We start from the raw sequence: 19,468 nt of genomic DNA on the forward strand, positions 1-19,468 counted from the left end.
GCCCATCAAACTGACCAGCTGGCACACTGGTTTTGTGTCTGCAGTTACACTTTCTGCCATTAAATGGGTTTATTTGGATCTTCCAGTAACATATTTCTGTCAGTTGTAGCATTTTGTTGCTTCCCTACAACACTGCAGAAAGAGAGATGGCAACTGTTCTGTCCCTGTCTCCTCAACTGGAAGAAAAATCCTTACCCAAAGCTTCTGCTTGAGCAGGGCTGTTTGATTTAGAACATAAAAAGTTTCAAAAGCTACAAAAATCAAATCAGAAGAACAAACAAATGGCTCATGCCAATTGTGGCTGCAAGTGATACATAAATAAACCACTTTTGTCCCAGGAAAAGCTCACAGCTGAGGAGAACGTGCACACACACATCACAATACCACTGATTGAGTGGACTGAAATAAAGATTCTCCTGCCATGAGCCATTTCAGGAGGTTTATGAAAGAAAAACTGTACAGAAACTTGCACAGAAGAAGCTGAATCAGCTTGAGACTGGGCAGCAGACACATTGACAAGGAGGCAACAGAGGTCTAAGCATAAAAAACCGAAGCTATGTTTGATATGCAGCTAAGCTGTGATAAAGTTTACTTAACACTGGAGAAAAAGTAGGAAAAAAAATCCTTGTTTTAGACAGGCTGTGAACTGCTGCCAATAGTACCACGAGCAGCATCACAAACTGAGAGTTCTCGTGCCTTTGGCACTTCCAAAGGGTCTGTGACAGCAGGGACACCTTGGGAATGGCTCAGCCTGAAGCAGCACTTGGGTCTGGGCAGCTCTGGGTCCTGCTGCAGAGGCTCAGAGACCACGAGCTTCAGACCACGCTCTCAGGAGAAGCAAGGGGGAAAAAAGGAAACCCAACTCTCACAGAACAGGGTGAGAGAAGACCGGAAAAATATTCTGTTCACCATCTGAAAGATCCTAGTAATGGAAATACAGATTCAGACTGTAAATAAAGCTACTTCTACTCAGACTTCACCCTTTAAAATCTGCTACTTATGAGGAAATGAATTTTCTTTCCTTTTTCAACTGTTGATATTCCTATCTGCTCAAAAACCTCTGTGAGGAGTAAAAGAAGTGGAGTGTTATTTAAGGTAACTTTGACACCTTTGGTTGGTTGTTGAACAAATTAACCAGTTTTTAAAAGAAAAGGCTTTTTAGGTAAGTAATGGTATCTCCAGGGTTCACAGACAGAACTCCATGCTGGAAAAGCAGACCACAAAGAACATCATGATTTGAGTTTTCAAGCGCGCTGATTGTTTTCATGCCGAGGGTACATTCACAACCCATCCCCCAAAATAAAATGGGATACCTATGATGACTTGGATGTTAAAAGTCACAGTTCTCCTCTAGAAGTTATGGTTTGTGTCATGCAAAGTGATTTGCTGGGTCAAAACTGACACATAACTGAATCTCCTGTCCCAGTCCTTAATGCTGACAAAGAGTTTCTCAAGTTTCCAAAATAGTGTTTCTTTAACAAGATCCAGGAAGAAAATGTGGAGAAATTCATGACAGAAACAGAGATACAGCTTAACACACTAAAGAACAGTTTGGAAAACATCTGCTTAAATTAAATTTTACTATTAAATCCAGACATCTAGTCATCTTGAAAGGGGCTTGCTGCCAGGCTCTTTCCTCAATGTTCTTGTATTTTCCACCCATTTTTTCTTGCTGGAATCTTCTTTGTAATTTTTTTTTTTTTGCTGCCAAGTTGCCAAACAGATGTTCAGAATGACATAAGCAGCAAAAAGACTTCATTTTTAACAGCATTAATAAAATACTACACAGGTAGAAGGAAGAAAGAGAAAAAAAAAGAGTATATAAAATACTCAGACTGGGGCAAGGGCTTAGGTGAGGAAGGAAAACACCACAGCTTTGCTTTTCTGTGTAGCAGAGCTGCACAGTGCAAACTCAATCCCTTGAGTAAGGTGGGCAAGCAGAGCCATTCTGGATATCCCTTGAGAGCTCAGGTCAAACCTGTAAGTTTACACAAATAACTATCTAACTCTAGATTCCTTCTGAATTCTACAGGGGAAAAATAAGTTTTCAACTACTAAAAATAATAATAATAATATCACAATGTTTAAAAACAAAGCTCCAATAAAAAATATGTTAAAGATCATCTTGAATTGCCAGACCTCCTGTAGTCAGAGCAATCCATAAGGCATTGAAACTCGATGTATCCAACTGCAGCTTGCCCAGTTAATGGCCGTCTTTCCCAGTCACACCCTGTCCTTTGTCTGCATTAAACACCCCAAATCTCCAATTAGATGAGGACTGGATGAACACCTATTAACCTACACATGCAAGGCTGTGCCATGGAAGTGTCCTTGCACTGATTTCTTTCCTTTAACATTCGTGTTAAGGAAGTTGCTGTAGCCAGCTCCTATAGTGCAAGGAGAATATACTTATCACTATCGTTAAAAAAGGGAGAGCCACCTTTATGTAAGAAAAGATTCAGATGCTACTTTTTTTTTTTTTCCCCTATACTAGGGTAGAAGGAAAGAGAATGAATGGGAAGCACGAACAGATCAGAAAGGTCAACCATGATACTCCAGGTGTATGTAAAACTTCCTCCCCTCCATCAGCCAGCACAGCCTCCCTTTGCCAGCTGTGCAGAGCAGGGTTAACAGTTCTAAAAGTCATCCCACGCATTTTTTGTTGCCTTAGGAGGTTTTCTGGTCTTGCTCTCCCCTCCTGTGTTCTCCCAGTTGGTCTCCCAGTTTTCCCAGCTGTCGCTGTTACTGTTCTTGTTGGAGACCGTTCCCGAGCCCCACACGTCCCAGCTATCCGAGCTCTTCTTCTCTGTGGAATTGTCCACATAGGTCCAGCTCTCACTGCTTGGAGATTTATGAGCTTTTGGTGCATCTGAGTTGCCAAAGGTCTCCCAGAAGCTTTGATCTACAGCATTGTTCTGGTAGCCCTCCCCTCCACTGTTCTGGTAGCTGTCTCCCTCAGCTGGTCTTTTGGGAGGTGGGGGGAAAGGAAGGTAGAAATAAGTTAGTTATGCCAAACATAACAGTAAAAATAAATGACCCCAAAGAAAACCGTAATTCTACTGCTCTTTGCTTAAAAATACCCCTTGATGATAAAGGAAGAACTAAATATTGCTCCAAATGACATCAACTTGTTGTCTAATTCACAGATTTTGTTGAGAGATTTAGCAGGCCCAGGGAAAGAGAATGTGCATTTGGAGTAAGTTTTAAACCAAAATATGGGCACTGCTTTGTTCTCACTTTAAAAACAGTTACAAACAAAGTTATATTGAATTCCTCCCTATTATACAGAGGAGTACTATCAGCAAAGATAGAATAAATTCTTAATATTGAAAAATTACCTTTCACTACTATACTGCAGAGAATGTACAAGAGATAAGATTATGTGTTCAAAGAGACAGAAAGTAAGAACAAAAAATTACCTGTCAGAATTATCATCTGGTTTGCCTGAAAAGAAAGTGGTGACATCTCTCCATCCCTTACTCCCAACTCCCTGAACCTAGAGGGAAAAAACAAAAAGACACTCCATTCATTTGGACTGAACCAACACCTCTGCCAAGCCCAACAGCAAAAGCCAGAACAAATTTCTCCACTTCTTCCCATAAGTCAAACGCATTTAACTCACAGCTCATTAATGTTTTTGAAGGGCAGTTACGTGGTGGATGTAAAGAACATACATTTGACAGCACTGTGCTGCTGGAAGGGGTGGGAAGCAGGTCAGGTTTAGATTTTTCACCCATTGTAATATCTTTTGAATTCTCTCCTAGACTTCCTTGACAAAAATACTGCAATTTATCTGTACATAAAATTAAACTTAATGACAGCACTGATGTTTTATGATTAATGTAACTTGTATTTATATTTCTACTATTCTACACAGCTACTTTCACTCTGTTTCAGCATTATTTCAATATCCTCATAAAACAGGACAAAAGTTGAGCCCTAGAATTGGATTAGAAATACAATTTCTGAATGACACCATGGAAGGTACTATTCTGAGTTAGGGATAGGGAGGATGAATCCCAGAGTTCAGCCTGAGAGTTGCCAGGCTTTAAAGAGAACAGGTAACATAATTTATTTTCTCTTATTCAAATAGTACCAAAACCTAAGACACTGAGCTGGTCTATGAGAGAGCTGCCAGTGCTGACTTCCCAGTGCTGGCAGACACACATTCCTGGGGAACACCATGCAGGTTACCCCAGCAGGTGTTAGTTTGTGCAGGGTTTCTGTGCTTGGCAGCCTCAGACAGCACTTACCACATCCCCGAGCACCAAGAGCAGCGGAAGGCAAAGAGAAAGGTGCAGAGCATTAGCAGGTTTTACTGTACTGGTGAACACAAGCTGTCTCCATATTCCCTCACATGTTTTCTGTGCTGTTTTGGGACACTGGTTCTTTATAACCACCCCATGTCCTCATTCAAATTACTAAGAGGACACCAACATGCCTGTGAAGTTTTGAACACCCCAACAAAAGTGCTGCCCACTGAAAACTCCACTTTCCAAATTCCTCTATTCAACACAAGCACAAACCAAAGCTGCACTGGCGTTTTGTATTATTTTTTGTAAGAATATGGAGACTGGCTTGACTTTTCTGGCCTCCTCAAAGCCAGGCAGGCCACCTCATACCTTGCTGGCCAACTGCGATACCCCCGTGGTGACCTCCTCAAATATTTTCCCCTCTTTCACCTATGTGGACCAAAGTATTGGTAATTAGTCATAAAACAAATGGTTATTATTACCGAAACCTTCAGACAAGCTCATTTGTGCTTAATTAACAGCTAAAATGTCAAAAAACCCAACCCCAAACTGAATCAAAATAGATTCAAGCCAAAACTAACCAAGTTAAGAAAATTATATATAAAGTCTGTTGATCTATAGAGGAGTGAAGCTCAGTCTTTTGAGTTTGAGGGAATTTTCTGTAGCTAAAACCCAGTTTGAGGCAGGTATCACACCCAGTTTGAGGAAGGTATCATTTAAACACAGTTCAGGCATCATTACACTACTGCTAAGCATAAAAACACCAGTACAAAAAACATCTGCAAACATCAAGCTTTATCAATATATTCTACTGCACATGAAGATTGTGTTTAGAAACTTAGCAGATCCCTTTTATTCTCTACCTTTTATAGATGCTTATTTAAATATTAAAATTTAAATATTAAAAGGGCTTTGAATTTTGGTGGAACACAATACAACAGGAACCTTTCAACAGTTAATAAATGGCAGTTGTTCCAAAGCAAGTGACTTTGTATAACCATATAGAGAGTACTTATTTCAGAAAGCAACACTTATTTAAAACTAACAGCACAACATCCTAAGGGAAATGGAGTTCTTTTTTTTTAAACACAGAATGCATAATTTCTCATTAAACTGTCCTACAAAATAAAAATCAGCTCAAGGAAATGCACCCTAAAAATAAGCCTGAAAAGAATTCATCTAAGCCCTCTGAAATAAGCTGTGGATAATTCTAGGGAATAGAAAACCAATTAGAGTCTTCTCCTGTTGTTTGAAATGCCATGTAAAGAATGGTGAATTAATAAAGGTAATGGAAAAGAAATTAATTTGCAATATGATTAAAACATTCCCTACAAATGGCTCAAAGTTGTTTTACTGAATTAAAATAAAGCTGGCAAGTAGGCAAAACACTAGGAATTTAACACTGCAAGATACAACTAACAGATATAAATATATATATATATATATATATATATATAAAAACAACTGATTTTATATCCATTTAGGGTGCATTTTCCCCTTGTTCCATCTTCCTTTATTGAAAGCATGAAATCTATAAAATGGTATCTAAGAAGAAAGAATGTGACAGACTCTGGTGAACTCTGAGAAAGGTAGGTGGAGGGAGTTAACCCTCATTAACATTTCTCTGATAACAGCCTAACTCTGAGTTGTTTGATGTTTCCCCTCTACAGAAAAACCCCCTGAGAACCTGGGCAGCTGTGGCAGGAGGAATCAACCACTCCCAGAGTGAGTGCAAGCATTTTTCTGCAAGTCATTTACTAGCAGAAATTACCAGTTACCTTTTCCTGGGCAGGTTTGAGAACATTTTCATTTAATGTCTGACCTAACTCTGACGCCTATTTAAAAGCAAAACAAAAACAAAGTCAGTTATATTTTCTTTTTAAAAAACCCAATAAAAACCCACAGCAAACACCTTCTGCAGGCTCATTTCTCAGCAGTATCTCCAAAAACACAAGAAGCCTTTAGCTTTGATTCATACAAGCAGAATGAGCTGAAAAGCACACACAGCAAAGTGCTGCAGGAGACATTAAAAGACAATAAATTAAAATCAGATACACATGGCAATGGATGCCTAGGGCCCAAGCAAAGTCTGACCTTGCACTGGAAGCAGAAGCAATGTGCAACCAAGCAACAGTTTCAAGGATGGGCCCCTTGCTAATGCCTGCAGCTGAGTATTTGGAAGAACTGTCCTCATCCCCCCTTATTTTTCCATACTAATTAAATTACTCGTAGAATTAGATCTTTTTGGCTGATTTCCCCCCAGTTTCTCTGTCTTGTAGTGCTCCAATCATCATCTGTTAGAGTAAGAGCCCAAGTGCTTCTGAGCACTACACAAGAGCCAAAGTTGCGACAAACGATTTTTGTTATTTTCTTTAAAGCTCCAGGTTTGCAGGGAGAAAAAAGAACAAACTTCAAAAATTTGTTGCAATCCAGGACAAGATACACAAGGATATTGTACTTCAGAGGCAGTTTACAAAAATGTAAGCCCACAGTCTAAGCCACAAATTCCTAAGGCAATGCTGACAAGGACAGCAGGTTTAGAAGAGTTTGAAATCATTCCTTGCCCTACAAAGGCTGTCAAAGGCTTATGCAGAGGTTTCTGACAGATTTAAACTTTCTTCAGAATTACCATAGTCTTCAGAATTATCATAGTCATAATTATCATAGTGAGTGCCTCCAGAATTATCCTGGTTAATCCAAAAGGGCCAATATGCCAAGCAATTAAGTTTCATTTCCTAAGGGTTCATATTTGATTACTACCATTGGTCAGGGTGTGAGCCTTCACTCATGTTCCTCCTGGGAATTCAGCACCTTAAACATCTTTCCTGCACAGACTCTCAGGTGTCTAAGAAGCCTTTCCCTCAGCCACAGCATTCCCAGGATCTCCCCTTTTCCCAGCCATTATCTCCAGTACTTCCACTCCTTACAGGACAAAAGTTCTTTGAGAAGCAAAGGCAAAAGGAAACCCCACTTCCACCTCATGAGAAACATGAATGCAAACCACAAAGGGCTTGCTATCTTTGGAAGTGAGGCTACAAAGTTTAAGAAAAACAAGAAATGGGTGTTCTCACCTTTGAAAAACCCTCTGGAATCTACTGAACCCAGCAAAGTGTTTATATTTTACAATAAAGAGTGCAACACACACAGGCTAATAGTTCAGGTAGAATTAGGAAGAATCTGATCCCTCTTACTCGACCACATAATTTTGTAAATGTGGAATGGAAAGATTTGGGTACAACTGTATTTTCATCTAAATCACTTCATCTTTCCTTCCTACTGCTGAATTGAGGACAGCACTCTAATCACCATTACAAACACTTCATTCAGTGTCTGCCTTCCAGCAACACCCAGCTCTTGGCACATTCCTGGGGCAGACATGCAAACAGAAATCCTGAAATCAGAGTGTGGACAGCAGCACAGTCAATTTTCAGACAGTGCACAGCTTGGGTCTCTCTATCCAACTTCACAAACTTTAAGTAGGTTTGAAGAAATGTTACCATACAAAACACACAACATTATTCTAAACAGGTTTGACAAAAGGCAGAAAAAGAAAAGACAGCTCAGGAGCAAATGCACATATTCAGCACGAACAGACAAGGAGTCCATGCACAAGAACAGATGTGAGGGTGTTACCGGCTCTGGCTGCTGCTTGTAGCCCCAAAACTTTACCCAGAGAGCAAAAGAGAAAAGAGCAAGGAAGGCAGAAGCAGTGTTTAGCAAAAATTTGGCAGCATTTTTTCAGGCAAGTTAAGTAGCATGAACCTTTTCCAACTTTCAACATCTACTGACAAGAGAAACAGTGAAATGTGTTCCGTCACTGGGCCCCAAATACATTTTTAACCAATGTAGAGCATATAAAATGTGTTAAATCTGTTCTGTAAAGGGTCAGAAGTTTCAGGAACAAAATTTAACCTTCAGTAACACAGCTTAGACTCTACAGCACCATGTTGCTGTGGTCCTTGTCAGTAGATGTTAATGAGCTTTTAAACTAAATATTCTATTTATTAATAATACTAAAGAAAGAGCAGGTTCTAAAAGGAAAACTGCCAGAGAGAGTGAAGAGGAAGACCTGTAGAAGACTTAAGTTTTTCTTAAGCCAACCAGTAAATACTTCAAAAGCTTTGAAGTAGGAAGTTTGGGTGCTTTAACAAGACATTTTTGTTGCAAACATGTCCAAGCTTGGCCATTTGAAGGATTAATATCCCAGTGCATAGACCTGTCTGAACACCAGCACCTGCACACTGGCTTTGAGCAATACTTTCCATGCCTATCAGAAATCAAACCAGGCTAATGCTGCACATACACAACAGTTATAGTTCAATTAAAATTCCTGATCCTTCTATAAATATTAGCATCTCACTCAGAACCAGGCAAATTAAGAATCCCATTCTTCTATGCATTTTTATATTTGAATTTAAAACTTTTCCTTGCAGGCAGATCTTGCTTATGTCAGAGCTCTGTGTAATCAGGTCTGACTGTCTCTGTTTTAACCCCAGTTTGATAAGTGAAATCCTTTTGTCATGGCTACTTTTTAAAATACACACAAACAAGTTGATTTATTAACAATATTGAGCAGTTCAAATTTCTAACATCTTATAAGGTCTTAGCCATGGGAAGATGGCTTGCATTGTATTGTATCACCAAGGAAATTACTTCAAGCTAGACCACATTTAAGATTCACAGAAGTAAACCAGGGGTATGTTAGGTCTGCAAGCTCTGCAGCCTCTCCAATACATCCAACAGGAGCAAACAGCAGAGTATCCCTGTTTATCTCTTGCTTAATTTGATCACTGCAGTTGATTGCAATTCCCATGGAATTAAAAGCCAGAACTAAACATTACTGTGCACTATGAAGGCAAAACACACTGGTCTGCTGATGATCAAATCTAAGTCAATTGGTGCAGGCAAACACATGGCACTTAAAGACAATTAGACTGAGTAAGAGCTAAATCTATAATCACCTTTTGACTTGCTTGAGATCCAAATCTGGTAGCCTGTGAAGAGAAGCAAACACATGCAGGTTTACCTGGAATAAACCCTTTGAGTTTTAAAGACATGCATTTAGAAGTGCTGCACGATCTTCTCCAAGGTAATGGAGCTTTGGCAGAATTTCACAGTGCAAAGAGAATACCCATATCACCACCTCTGGCATTCCATTACTAACTAAACCCCTTTTTATTTACTTACACCCTCTTTGGCAGCTGAGGCAATTTTGCTTGCTCCAGTTGTAAAACTGCTCCATCCCTTTAAAGAAAGCAAGAAAATAATGAGCTACATGTGAATAATAATAGCAAATAACCAAGTTTTCATTAAAACACCTAAGCTTAAGTCAAAATGCTCTAATACAACTTGTCTTGCAGTCATAAGAACAACCTGCTACTGAGAGAAAAATCAGAGCCTCTCATTTAACTGAAATCTAGTGATGAACTTCCAATATTTGTGTGAATTTGAAGAAGCCAGTGTTCAGATGTTACTCTGCCAAAAAATGGCTACAAGTGTGGGGGAAAATCCTCCCATGCGTTGCAAGGCAAATTGTTTTTCTCACCAGGATGAACACCCATGCAAGGAACTCAGCCTCCCAGAAATCCAGGACTTCAGGGCACACTGCAATGTGTGTCTGTGCTCACACGAGGGCATTCCAGCCAGGATGTGAAGGGAGATACTGGACTGAAAGAATGGCTCACAGGAACAGTTGTCACCTCTCCTCAGCTGTCTTAGCTCACCTGCAATACACTGCGGTGTGCTTTTTAATCTGAACTCTCTGGCCTAAAAACAGTGAGATACTTAGACAATGTTTAGCTGATGTATACCAAGCAGCCTGTGGGATCACCTGGAACATGGTGATCAATCTGTTCAAAGGCTCAGGCATTACCTCCCGCTTGGTAAGTTCTAGTGAAATTAGTTATTTATTTTTAAATTAGCAGTGGAACCTGGTGTGAGTACTTAGGCCACTGAGGCTCTACAAATGGCTGTTGGCCACTAACCCCAAATATTGTTCAGCATTGTGACTCTGGAGCCTTATCAAAGCACCAGTATGACCCTGACTGCCTCTGACTTTATTCCCATTTTATTTCAACAATGCATCTTTCACTATCTCTACTTGAATCATGACAACTGTTCAGCCATATGCTGTTATCTCTTCACACCCTGTCACAAGTATTTCAAATGTTTTCATCACTGCTTGGGGCTTCTGGCACCCACATACACACACATTTCAGTTGTTTTCCTCAGAACGTCCCTAATATGCTTAACAGATTTAGAGCTACTCCCTACAGGTAATTACATTTTCCTTCAGTCCTGTTGATTATTATTTCTTAATTCATTGCTATATGCTCACTTATTTCTATGAACTGATACCAGATATAACTCTTAAATTCTGCTCAAGTTTCTCCATTTTGCCTTTTCAAGTCCACCAGTATCTTCTTCACTCTTGGTGAATACAGCCAATACTCTGCATTTCTGTATTCATCTGCAGTCTTTAGTTTCTCCTCTCCATTCATACTCTCCCATAACAGGGGCTAGACTAGAAGAAAACAGTAATTCAGAAAGCTCCAAGCGATTCCTTACCGAGTACAATGAGGACATGGCATTATTCAGGAAGTCATCCTCTTTTTTTGGAGGGTTTACTGTGTTCCCAAAGCCCACATAGCGATTCTCTTGGCCACTGCCACAGGAAAAATAAACAGCACCTGTTATCAGCATGCAGCCATTACAAACATTGAACAAGAACTGAAAAGCATGGAAGAATGACAATTGTTTCTGCACCTGGAAAAGAAAGTCCTGTAGCACCCAGCACCCCAAATACAAAACTACTCACTTCATACAAACACCAAGGATCCACTGAGGAATCCTAGCACAGTACAATTTCCTCTGTGCAAGCTAATGTGGTCTTAATGATTCTCCAGGTTTAACAGATCACTGTCATCAGAAAGCTGAGTAAATCCTAATAAAGTGACACATGAAAATGAGAAAAGGAATGAAAGAAGCTTTCATTCAAATCACTGTAAGGTACAACATACAATTACAATTATCTGATTTGGAATCTCCCATAATAGTATTTGGAGTTACAAACTTTTTATTCAACGCTTCTAACGTTTTGTTAGGCTAGAGAGACAGGCATTCAGAAAATCAGTAAATATTGCATTACCCTTGGTAGGAGCTGACATCATCATTTAACCAGTCTTCAAAAGCCTTGTCAGAAGAGGCAGTTGCAGTCTGAGATTGTCCAGCAGAACTGAAATAAAATATTGAAGAATCAAAGCCATGTTAAGCAAAACTCACTAGCTCAGCAGTGCAGCTTGATGTATACCACCATAATCCAGGATAAAAATTGATCATTTATTTCATCTATCAAGAAGAGAACTCTAATGCAACCACTAAAAGGCATGAAGCTCTTGCTCCTTTGATTTACAACTGCTTTTGCAGTTAATTTGGATCTTTAGTGCACAGAGTAACAAACACTACATGGAAAAGCAGAACAATGCAATTGTTGTGGTATAGAGCTTTGATGCTCCCCTGGTAACTCACACCAGAAGGGAAAAGTCTGGTTTTTTTTCCCTCTGGCATCCAATCCCAAATTGGCACAGCCTCACAGTTAAGGTAAGGATGTCACACACTACCTGTGAGTGACACAAATGTGTCATTTCAGGTGCATTATAAGTCAGGATAATCCAAGCATGGCTTGTCCCCTGCTCTCACTTCTCCCTGCCATGATTTAAGGCTTAAGTGCAAGGGGTGGGAATTACTATAAAAACAGAGTCCTGTTACCTCATACTCCATAACCTCAGCTTGTTCAGACACCAGCACCAACAGGGTAAACCCAGCAGACATGAAACTATCAGGTTTTGATGTTGTGTCTGTACCAACACTGGGTAAGCAGGGCACGTACCGGTGAGCAGAAGACAGAGACATCTTAGGCTGAGGTGGGGTCCAGTTCCTGGCAGGAGAAGTTTCAATGGACCACTCCTTGCCTTCAGCTACTGTAGCTACCTACAAGAGACAGAATAGTCAAGAATGCCAAGTCAGAGATTTCATACAAATTATAAACTGGCTCTGTAGCATTAGGAGAAGTCACATTTCCAATTTGCTGCTGGATCAATTAACTTTTTTTCCACAAGAGACCAATTCTTTTCTGACTCACGGGTTGTGATGTTGAATTGAACACTGGTTTAATTTCAGGCAACTGAAACAGAAAATAGACAATTTCCTCAAAGAGGCAAGTTTAATTTGAAGAGGAAAGTGGATTAATGAAGAGATGTAAGCATTAATCACACAATAAGGGAGGAACAGAACTCCATTATTGTTGTACATTACTACATACACTAATGATTTATCAAAAATCACTTTGGATAGAACTGCACAGCTGAAGTGAACTGCAGTGAACTGAGGACTGAGACAGCTCCACTGACTAAACTGCAGCACTGAAAATCAGAGTTACCTCAGCTAAACGCAGAAATGAAAATTTCAACAGAAAACTCTTAAAAGACTTGGGAAGAAGCACTCTAAGAGCTTTAGGGCCCAAGAGGACTGGACTGTCAACTCTGAGGTACCAGACCCTTGGGTAACCCTTGGGCCAAATTAGAGAAATTACCCAAAATAAGGAAGTTAACCCACAAAAGCTCCTGCCTGCCCAAGACACTTTTTTCTAAACCCACCTTATCTCCCTCGCAGGACAACATTCCTTTTCTCTTCTGCCAAATACCTGAGCCATTAACTCAGTCAGGTTTACATTAACTCTTCCAGGATTTCACTCTCTCACATTTACCTATTCAAGGAACCACTGCAGAGGTACCAAATATTGCAACTTTCCCTCCTTTCAAAACCAAGTACTTACAAATCACTTCGATATTTTCAGATCATAGGGGTAAGGACACATGTAAAACTGAGCTCACCTGGTCCCTGAACAGAGCTGCAGCTTTGCTGTTGTATTTCTCTTGCATTGTCCAGCATGGATCATAATCATCCTGAGACTCCAAGAACTGTCGGAATTTGCTGTTACCTCCAGCTTTCATTTTCTCCAGCTCAATATCCTTCCACTTGTCCATGGTTACAGAACGCACAAAACTGAAAGGCAGGTTTAAAAAAATATATAAATTAGATCACAGCTTGTTATAATTTCCTGCTGTATCAACAGTGACAAAAAAACTCCTTATTACAACCTATCTCAAAAGTTGAGAGTATAAACATGTTAGAGAACACTCTCCAAGTACAGAAAGACAGATCATCATAAGAAGGTGGGCAGATCCTCACTGAAATGAGCCAAAATCATGTCACTTATTGGCATTTAAAGGAGACAGTCAACAGAAGGCAAGTGACTGAAAAAGCAGCTTCCTTCAAAGTCCAGAAATTAATCTACCCACTATGTAACAGAAAACTTTTCCCATACTTCACTCTGTAATTTTCCTTTTCTGTCTATTATCATGTATTTCGATGGTGGGACTTGATGATCCCTTTGCAACTCTATGATTTTATGTCCTCATCTCTGAAATTTCATGAGAAATTTTTCTTTTCTTCCATGCCACATACAGAACAGTTCCAAACAGTTCTTTCCTATGCAATATCTGCTCACTAATGAGCTTCAAATCACCCTTCAAAAACCAAAGAATGCACTTCTGAATGGCTTCCTTGCTTTGATGATTTCCCTCCTAGACTTTCTCTCCTTTCGTCACTTGAGTAACTGTTCTCTGCTTTGGCCCTGTTACATACACATTGTGAGCGTCCAGAACCCAAAACAGTTCTCATTCCATAGATCTCCATCTCAGCTGAGCATGGTTCTTGGAAAACAACAAATGCCATCATTTTAATTACAAAGAAAAAAGAAATCTCCTGAACAGAATAAAGCTGGGTTTTAGACTATTTTATATAGTTACAGACAAGGCACAGAGAGCAAAGCCCACTATGGAGAGGACCATGAAGCCAAACTGCCAGTGAAATGTTGGATTTGAGACATTCTCTACATCCCAAACCAACACAGGCTGCTCACAGCCATAGTGAAGCCTGAGGTAAGGCAGCTCAGTCCATGGTCTGTTGGCAAGGCTGACCTGAGGTGAACTCCCAAGCCTCGGTGTTTTCCTGAGCACTCCAGACAGATCCAAATTCCATAGGTCACACTCACCCACTGGGGGTTAAATGCACCACATTCAAAACAGACCTGTGAGAGAAAAACAGTTATCTCTGCAATCTGCACCACTGTCCATGGGATGTTGTCACAGCTCAAAAAGGCAAATCATCAAAACACCACACACCAAAAATAATTAAAGAAGGGTTCTTAGTGTTTGGAAACACCTTCCCTGACATCATAAACTTCCTTCAGGTATTTATTTACGCTGCTTGGATCATAAAAATTACTGCACCAACCAACAAAAACCAATGAGGAAATACAGACAAGCAAATAGAAATTACTATGCAAAGAATTCCTTTTGACTTCATTTTCATTGCCTTGAAAGAAAGTAATCAAACTGAACTCTTGAGGTTTCCTTGGCAAAATACAAATGCAAAATTTGAAGTTTGGAACATATTTTCAGTCACACTAGAGTTTGGCAGTAAATGGTAGCAGATCTAAACAGAATTTTTTCTTTAGAAATAGCTTTATTGCTCATACAGTGCAACAACTTCAGTTTTATGGTCAGATTCATCACTCAAGATTTAATGTATTGATATAAATAAAGCTGAATCTTTCTATGTACTATCACATTTAAGGTATAAACAAGCTACTGAAAATGGAGTATTTTAATTTAAGTTGTGCCCCAGACACCACTTGTTGAAAAGACCCTAGGGGTTCCAGCATTACTACAATTTCTGTAATACTTGTGCCAAATAATGCAGCAGTGTATTCTAATGCATACATGAGATATCCAAATTTCTATGTTAGCATTAGTGAGCCAGAGCACAAAGACAACAGCAGCTGTAGTGGATCCCAGTGTACATTTGGAGTAGGTAAAAAAGCAAATTCAATTCTACAAAGCTGATCTAAAGACCATGATTTTCTCACATTGTTCTCATCTTGTGCTCTGACATCCTTGAGGACTTTCCTTGTTCTTGGACTTGCCATGATTCTGCAATGGGAGAAAAACGGAAAAAAATTTAGTCATGATCATGGATTTGATTTTGGTAGGACACTCAGTACCTCACAGGCACAGCTCTGTGACAAGAACCTGGGAGCTAAACCACTGACTCACAACCAGCTGCAGAGGAAAAACAGACAAACCAAGCCACCATAAACCCCACAACCTTATTTTTCCATTTACTTTGCACTTCTGGGGAGATTTATTCATCTTAGCTCCATCAGTGGAAAGGTGTAATGCAGTTGTTCATGGCTGAAAAGTGGGTGGGAGGTTCTATGTCACAAGTGGTATCTAAACAGACTCTCCTGGATGCTGCCCCCAGACCCACCCACTACCCTTCCTGAAAGCCCTTCCTAACATCCAGGATTTCATGGAATCACATGCACACAACTCATCACACCTATGCAATAAATAGCAGAAACTCACACTTCAGAGTGCAGAACACGTTGCTACAAGAGCCCCTTACTAGATGATACAAGAACTTGTAATTTTCCAGAAATATTGAGTTTGTTTGTCAACTGAATTATAAGAAATTAAGGCAATTATTGGGACCTTTTACACAAAACAGAATTGTAATTCAAGAGGCATGTCTTGCTGGCAGACCACATCATTTCACTCTAATTCTTATGATGCAGAAAACAGCAGGGAGCAGTGTCAAGCTATGGATAAAATTCACATTAAGACAAAAAATGTGATTCACACACAGTGCACTGCCTGGCAAACCCGAGGTACATAAAGCACTCACAATTTGAAGAATGATAGTGTGGGGTGCAGCATTCGGCTGCAATCTAGATAAAAAATAAATTCCTATTACCAACTAATAGCATCATATTTAAATTAACTTTGAATAAATAGCATCTGTTCTCCCTTTTTACTTCCTCTCCATCTTATAATTTCTACTCCAGAAAACAAACTTCTAAGATGTAATAAAAGAGAGAAGTCACCAAGCTGACTAGAAATAGCACTAAATGTCAGGCTTATTGGCCAGTCAAAACACAAAGCATAAAACAGCAGGTTGATATTTTCACCAAACACTGGTGTGAGAGGCAAAAATGCCTTTATACAACTCTCTGATACTGGTTCACTGTGCTATTTGACTAAATAGTATCAAAAGTTCTTGGAACATCAATAAAATTAACAATCTCATAATAATTTTAGAAGGCAAATGATTGTTACATACAACTGCCACAGCCTGAGGGGAGGGAGGGAAGATGTATCTTCAATAAACAATGGAAAGGTGTTTCAAAAGGTAAAATGCTACAGGTAAGGAAACATTGCATTTGTATGAGTGACATCAACTTCTCAGAAATCCCCAGAGCAGAGCAATACAATAAATAGTTCTGTGCATCACCAGCTAAGATAACATGACACAGAGAGGACAAAGCTCAGTGCTGTACCTACGTGTTGCCACTGCTAAAAGCAGACATTTGTAGCAGAACTCGCTGACTTTTATCTAAAACACTTATTTCCCTGTAAACATCTTGTAGACAAATGTTTAATTCTGTGGAATTTAAGGGACAGTGTTTTCACTGATGTTTAGAATGTGCTACCTTTTCAGCCTTAACTACTTTGTATTAGGCAAAACCAGGTAATTGTGATAAAAGTGTTTTAGACCCAAAAGGTTACTCCAAATAGCGGTGAATAAAATCTTCCTATCAACCTGCATTAAAATAAAACCAGCACAGTCATTTTTAACAACAATCTAATATAAATTGTGTAACTTTCAGAGCAGGAAAATGAAAGTGTGGCAAGTGACTCCTCATAAAATGACACACCTTTTCCAATAGCAATAACATTTAATCTTCCTTAACTTACTCATGTGCATGTGAGCAGGGAGGGAGATAGCACTACATGCATTTGCTTGTCCTAAATAACAACCATAAATACATTTACATGACTCCCAGTCCACATCTTCAATTCCAGTATTTGTCCCTGGTGAGATAATGGAGAATTCTTCTTCTGCAGTACAGAAATTAAGTAAATAACTCAGCAGGAATTGCCAGACAGACAACAGTGCACCCTCTGGGCCCTCCTCTCTGCCATTATTGCTGTTTTATCTTTGCATGTCAATGCCTCTTCCCCAGGAATGAGTTTCCCCAGCATCTTCCTGTACATCACTGACAGCTTCCAAGGCTCCTCTCTTTGGCTGGATGCTCAATTCTCTTACCCCTACCCTTCCTTTACTATTTTCCCTCCTTTTTCACACGTTTCCAATCAGAATAACCAACAAAGGCAGTCTACATGCAGAGGCCTTCCAGCCTCAATGGCAGATGAGCACTGCTGGAGCTGAACAGGAAAACCTCTTCCCACTCCAATTCTGCCCATGCCAAAGGCAGAAAGTTACATCCATCCTCCAGCAGCCAATATCCAGCCCCCTTCAGTGTTTACACAGTTTCAGATTTCCAGCTCCAAGGTGACAGAGGAAGCAATTGGTTTTGGTTCTGCCACAACTAACTTTTTTTAAACAAAAAACTGGAAGACTTTGGCCAGCTGCAGTCTGAACATACAGTCATTCCACATGCACCAAGTTCCCTGCCCAAACCATCACGTCTGTCTGGTGGGAAGGCAGAGCTTCACCCACACCACGACATCCAAGAAAAGAAGGAGGTAACTAAAGGCACCATCTTCTCACCTTGTCCTCCCCCATCAAAGCATCTGGAACTAAAGGGTAAAGTAAAAATGTCATGTTCTAAGCTTTCTAATAGGTAATGTCTTTAGAGGTGCCTAGTTTATTTCAATGGTTTTGCCACGAAGTTTTAAGGGTACAGATTATCATTGATTACCACCAAAAATCTGAGCCCTGATAGCAGACTGGACATATAACTGCTGTGCTGTTTATGCTTCTTGACTAAATACTGAAGAAAAAAGCCACCTTAAAGAAATACACATTGTATTCTAATAAAAAAGGACATAAGCAGAGAAGAAAATGTTTAGTTTTGGAGTAAGTTTCAATTGAAAAATATAAATATTGTTGACAAGGGTTTCAAAGTGGAAAGAGACAGCATCACACAGACCAATCTCTTACTTCCCACACAGTCTGCTCCCAAAGTAGAAACTAGATGTACACCATAGGAGTTTCCTGGTTATTAAAGCTTTAGTTTGCTAAACAAGCAAAAAGGCAGAAGTGGACTAAAAGTGGAAATAACACGTAACAGGACTTTGCTCCTCTATTACAGAGCAAATTCAGAGCCAACCTGCAAAGGGCTTTGCAATTCAGTAACGAAGAGTCAGCGGGTGACGTGGCCTGGTGACTTCATGGTCCTGAAGGCTCCCTGTGAGTCCCACCAGTGCAAAAAGGCCACAGAGGCTGGAGAAACCTCTGGAATCACACACTGCGCCCATCTCCATGGAATTGTCACGGTTCTCCTTCACAAATACCTCAAAGACCGCCGCGTACTTTTAAAGCGGCGCAGTTTCGCACTCACCCGCCTCAGCCAGCGCCTCGCGGGGCCGAGAGAAGGGCGATTCCTTCAGGCACACTGCGGTACCCGGATCCCGGCGGCGTCCCGCAGCCTCCCTCAGAACATGGCCGGGTTCCGCCGAGCCCTCCGGCCTCTGCTTTCTAGGCGAGAAAATAACACAGAACCAGCTGAAAGAGCGGGTAGGCAGACGCCTGCTGCCCGCCACGCCAGCCCGGCCCCGCACCCGGCCCGCCCTCGGGACCGTCCTGTGTGACAGCGCGGGGGCCGGGCCCGAGCGCCGCCACCTCAGCGCCGCGCTGGGCTGCGGGGCCCCGGCACAGCCGGCCCGGCACAGCCGCCCCGGCACGGGGAGCCGTGGGGATACAGACGTACCCCAACCCAGAGCAGCACCGCTGCCCGTGTCCCGGTGGCGATCCCGGTGCCGGTGGCAGTCCCGGTGGCAGTCCCGGTCCCGGCCGCGGCCCGGTCCCGCCCGGCGCCGCCGACGTTGCAGGGCGCGGGGCATTGTGGGCGCGCGGCTTAACCCGCTGCGGGCCGGGCCGGGCCGGGTGAGGAGCGCTGAAAATATCCCGTTATATCCAGCTCCCCGTGCTCCACATGGAAGTTTGAGGGATTTGTTTCAAGCGACCAAAGCTGAAATAAAGTTATAAAGCGAACCTTGCGCGCGCGCTGCTCTCGGTGCGGTTCCAGGCTGCCAAAAAGACCCCCGGGGGTTATCCCTGAGGGGAGG

The 19,468-nt window shown here is 41.0% G+C and overlaps 1 protein-coding gene across 3 annotated transcripts; it reads right to left on the reverse strand.

The window, feature by feature from the left end:
- Positions 1-1,561: 1,561 nt before the first annotated feature.
- Positions 1,562-18,873, reverse strand: ARFGAP1 (ADP ribosylation factor GTPase activating protein 1). Of its 3 annotated transcripts, XM_066330854.1 has the most exons (13): positions 18,742-18,871; positions 15,244-15,307; positions 14,294-14,403; positions 13,145-13,316; positions 12,142-12,242; positions 11,401-11,487; positions 10,821-10,917; positions 9,441-9,497; positions 9,215-9,247; positions 6,032-6,088; positions 4,623-4,682; positions 3,420-3,496; positions 1,562-2,964 (listed from the first exon to the last, which is right to left on the reverse strand). In XM_066330854.1, the coding sequence occupies exons 2-13, from the start codon at positions 15,301-15,303 to the stop codon at positions 2,637-2,639; spliced, it is 1,239 nt and encodes a 412-aa protein (XP_066186951.1). In that variant the 5' UTR covers positions 15,304-15,307; positions 18,742-18,871; the 3' UTR covers positions 1,562-2,636. The 3 variants fall into 3 exon arrangements, with proteins under 3 accessions (XP_066186951.1, XP_066186952.1, XP_066186953.1); XM_066330855.1 differs by lacking the exon at positions 6,032-6,088 and having other exon boundaries at positions 18,742-18,873; XM_066330856.1 differs by lacking the exons at positions 4,623-4,682; positions 6,032-6,088 and having other exon boundaries at positions 18,742-18,873.
- Between the last annotated feature and the right edge of the window lie 595 nt (positions 18,874-19,468).

Source organism: Sylvia atricapilla, chromosome 16 (assembly GCF_009819655.1).
Source record: "Sylvia atricapilla isolate bSylAtr1 chromosome 16, bSylAtr1.pri, whole genome shotgun sequence".
In the NCBI taxonomy this organism is placed as follows: Eukaryota; Metazoa; Chordata; class Aves; order Passeriformes; family Sylviidae; genus Sylvia; species Sylvia atricapilla.

Coding starts and splice junctions, on each gene's coding strand:
- ARFGAP1 (XM_066330854.1), bottom strand. CDS start 15,303: ATGGCAAGTCCAAGAACAAGGAAAGTCCTCAAGGATGTCAGAGCACAA. Junction 10,918..11,400: donor GATGTCAGCTCCTACCAAGG/GTAATGCAATAT, acceptor TTCCTGTGGCAG/TGGCCAAGAGAATCGCTATG. Junction 6,089..9,214: donor GATCTCAAGCAAGTCAAAAG/GTGATTATAGAT, acceptor GCTTTTAAATAG/GCGTCAGAGTTAGGTCAGAC.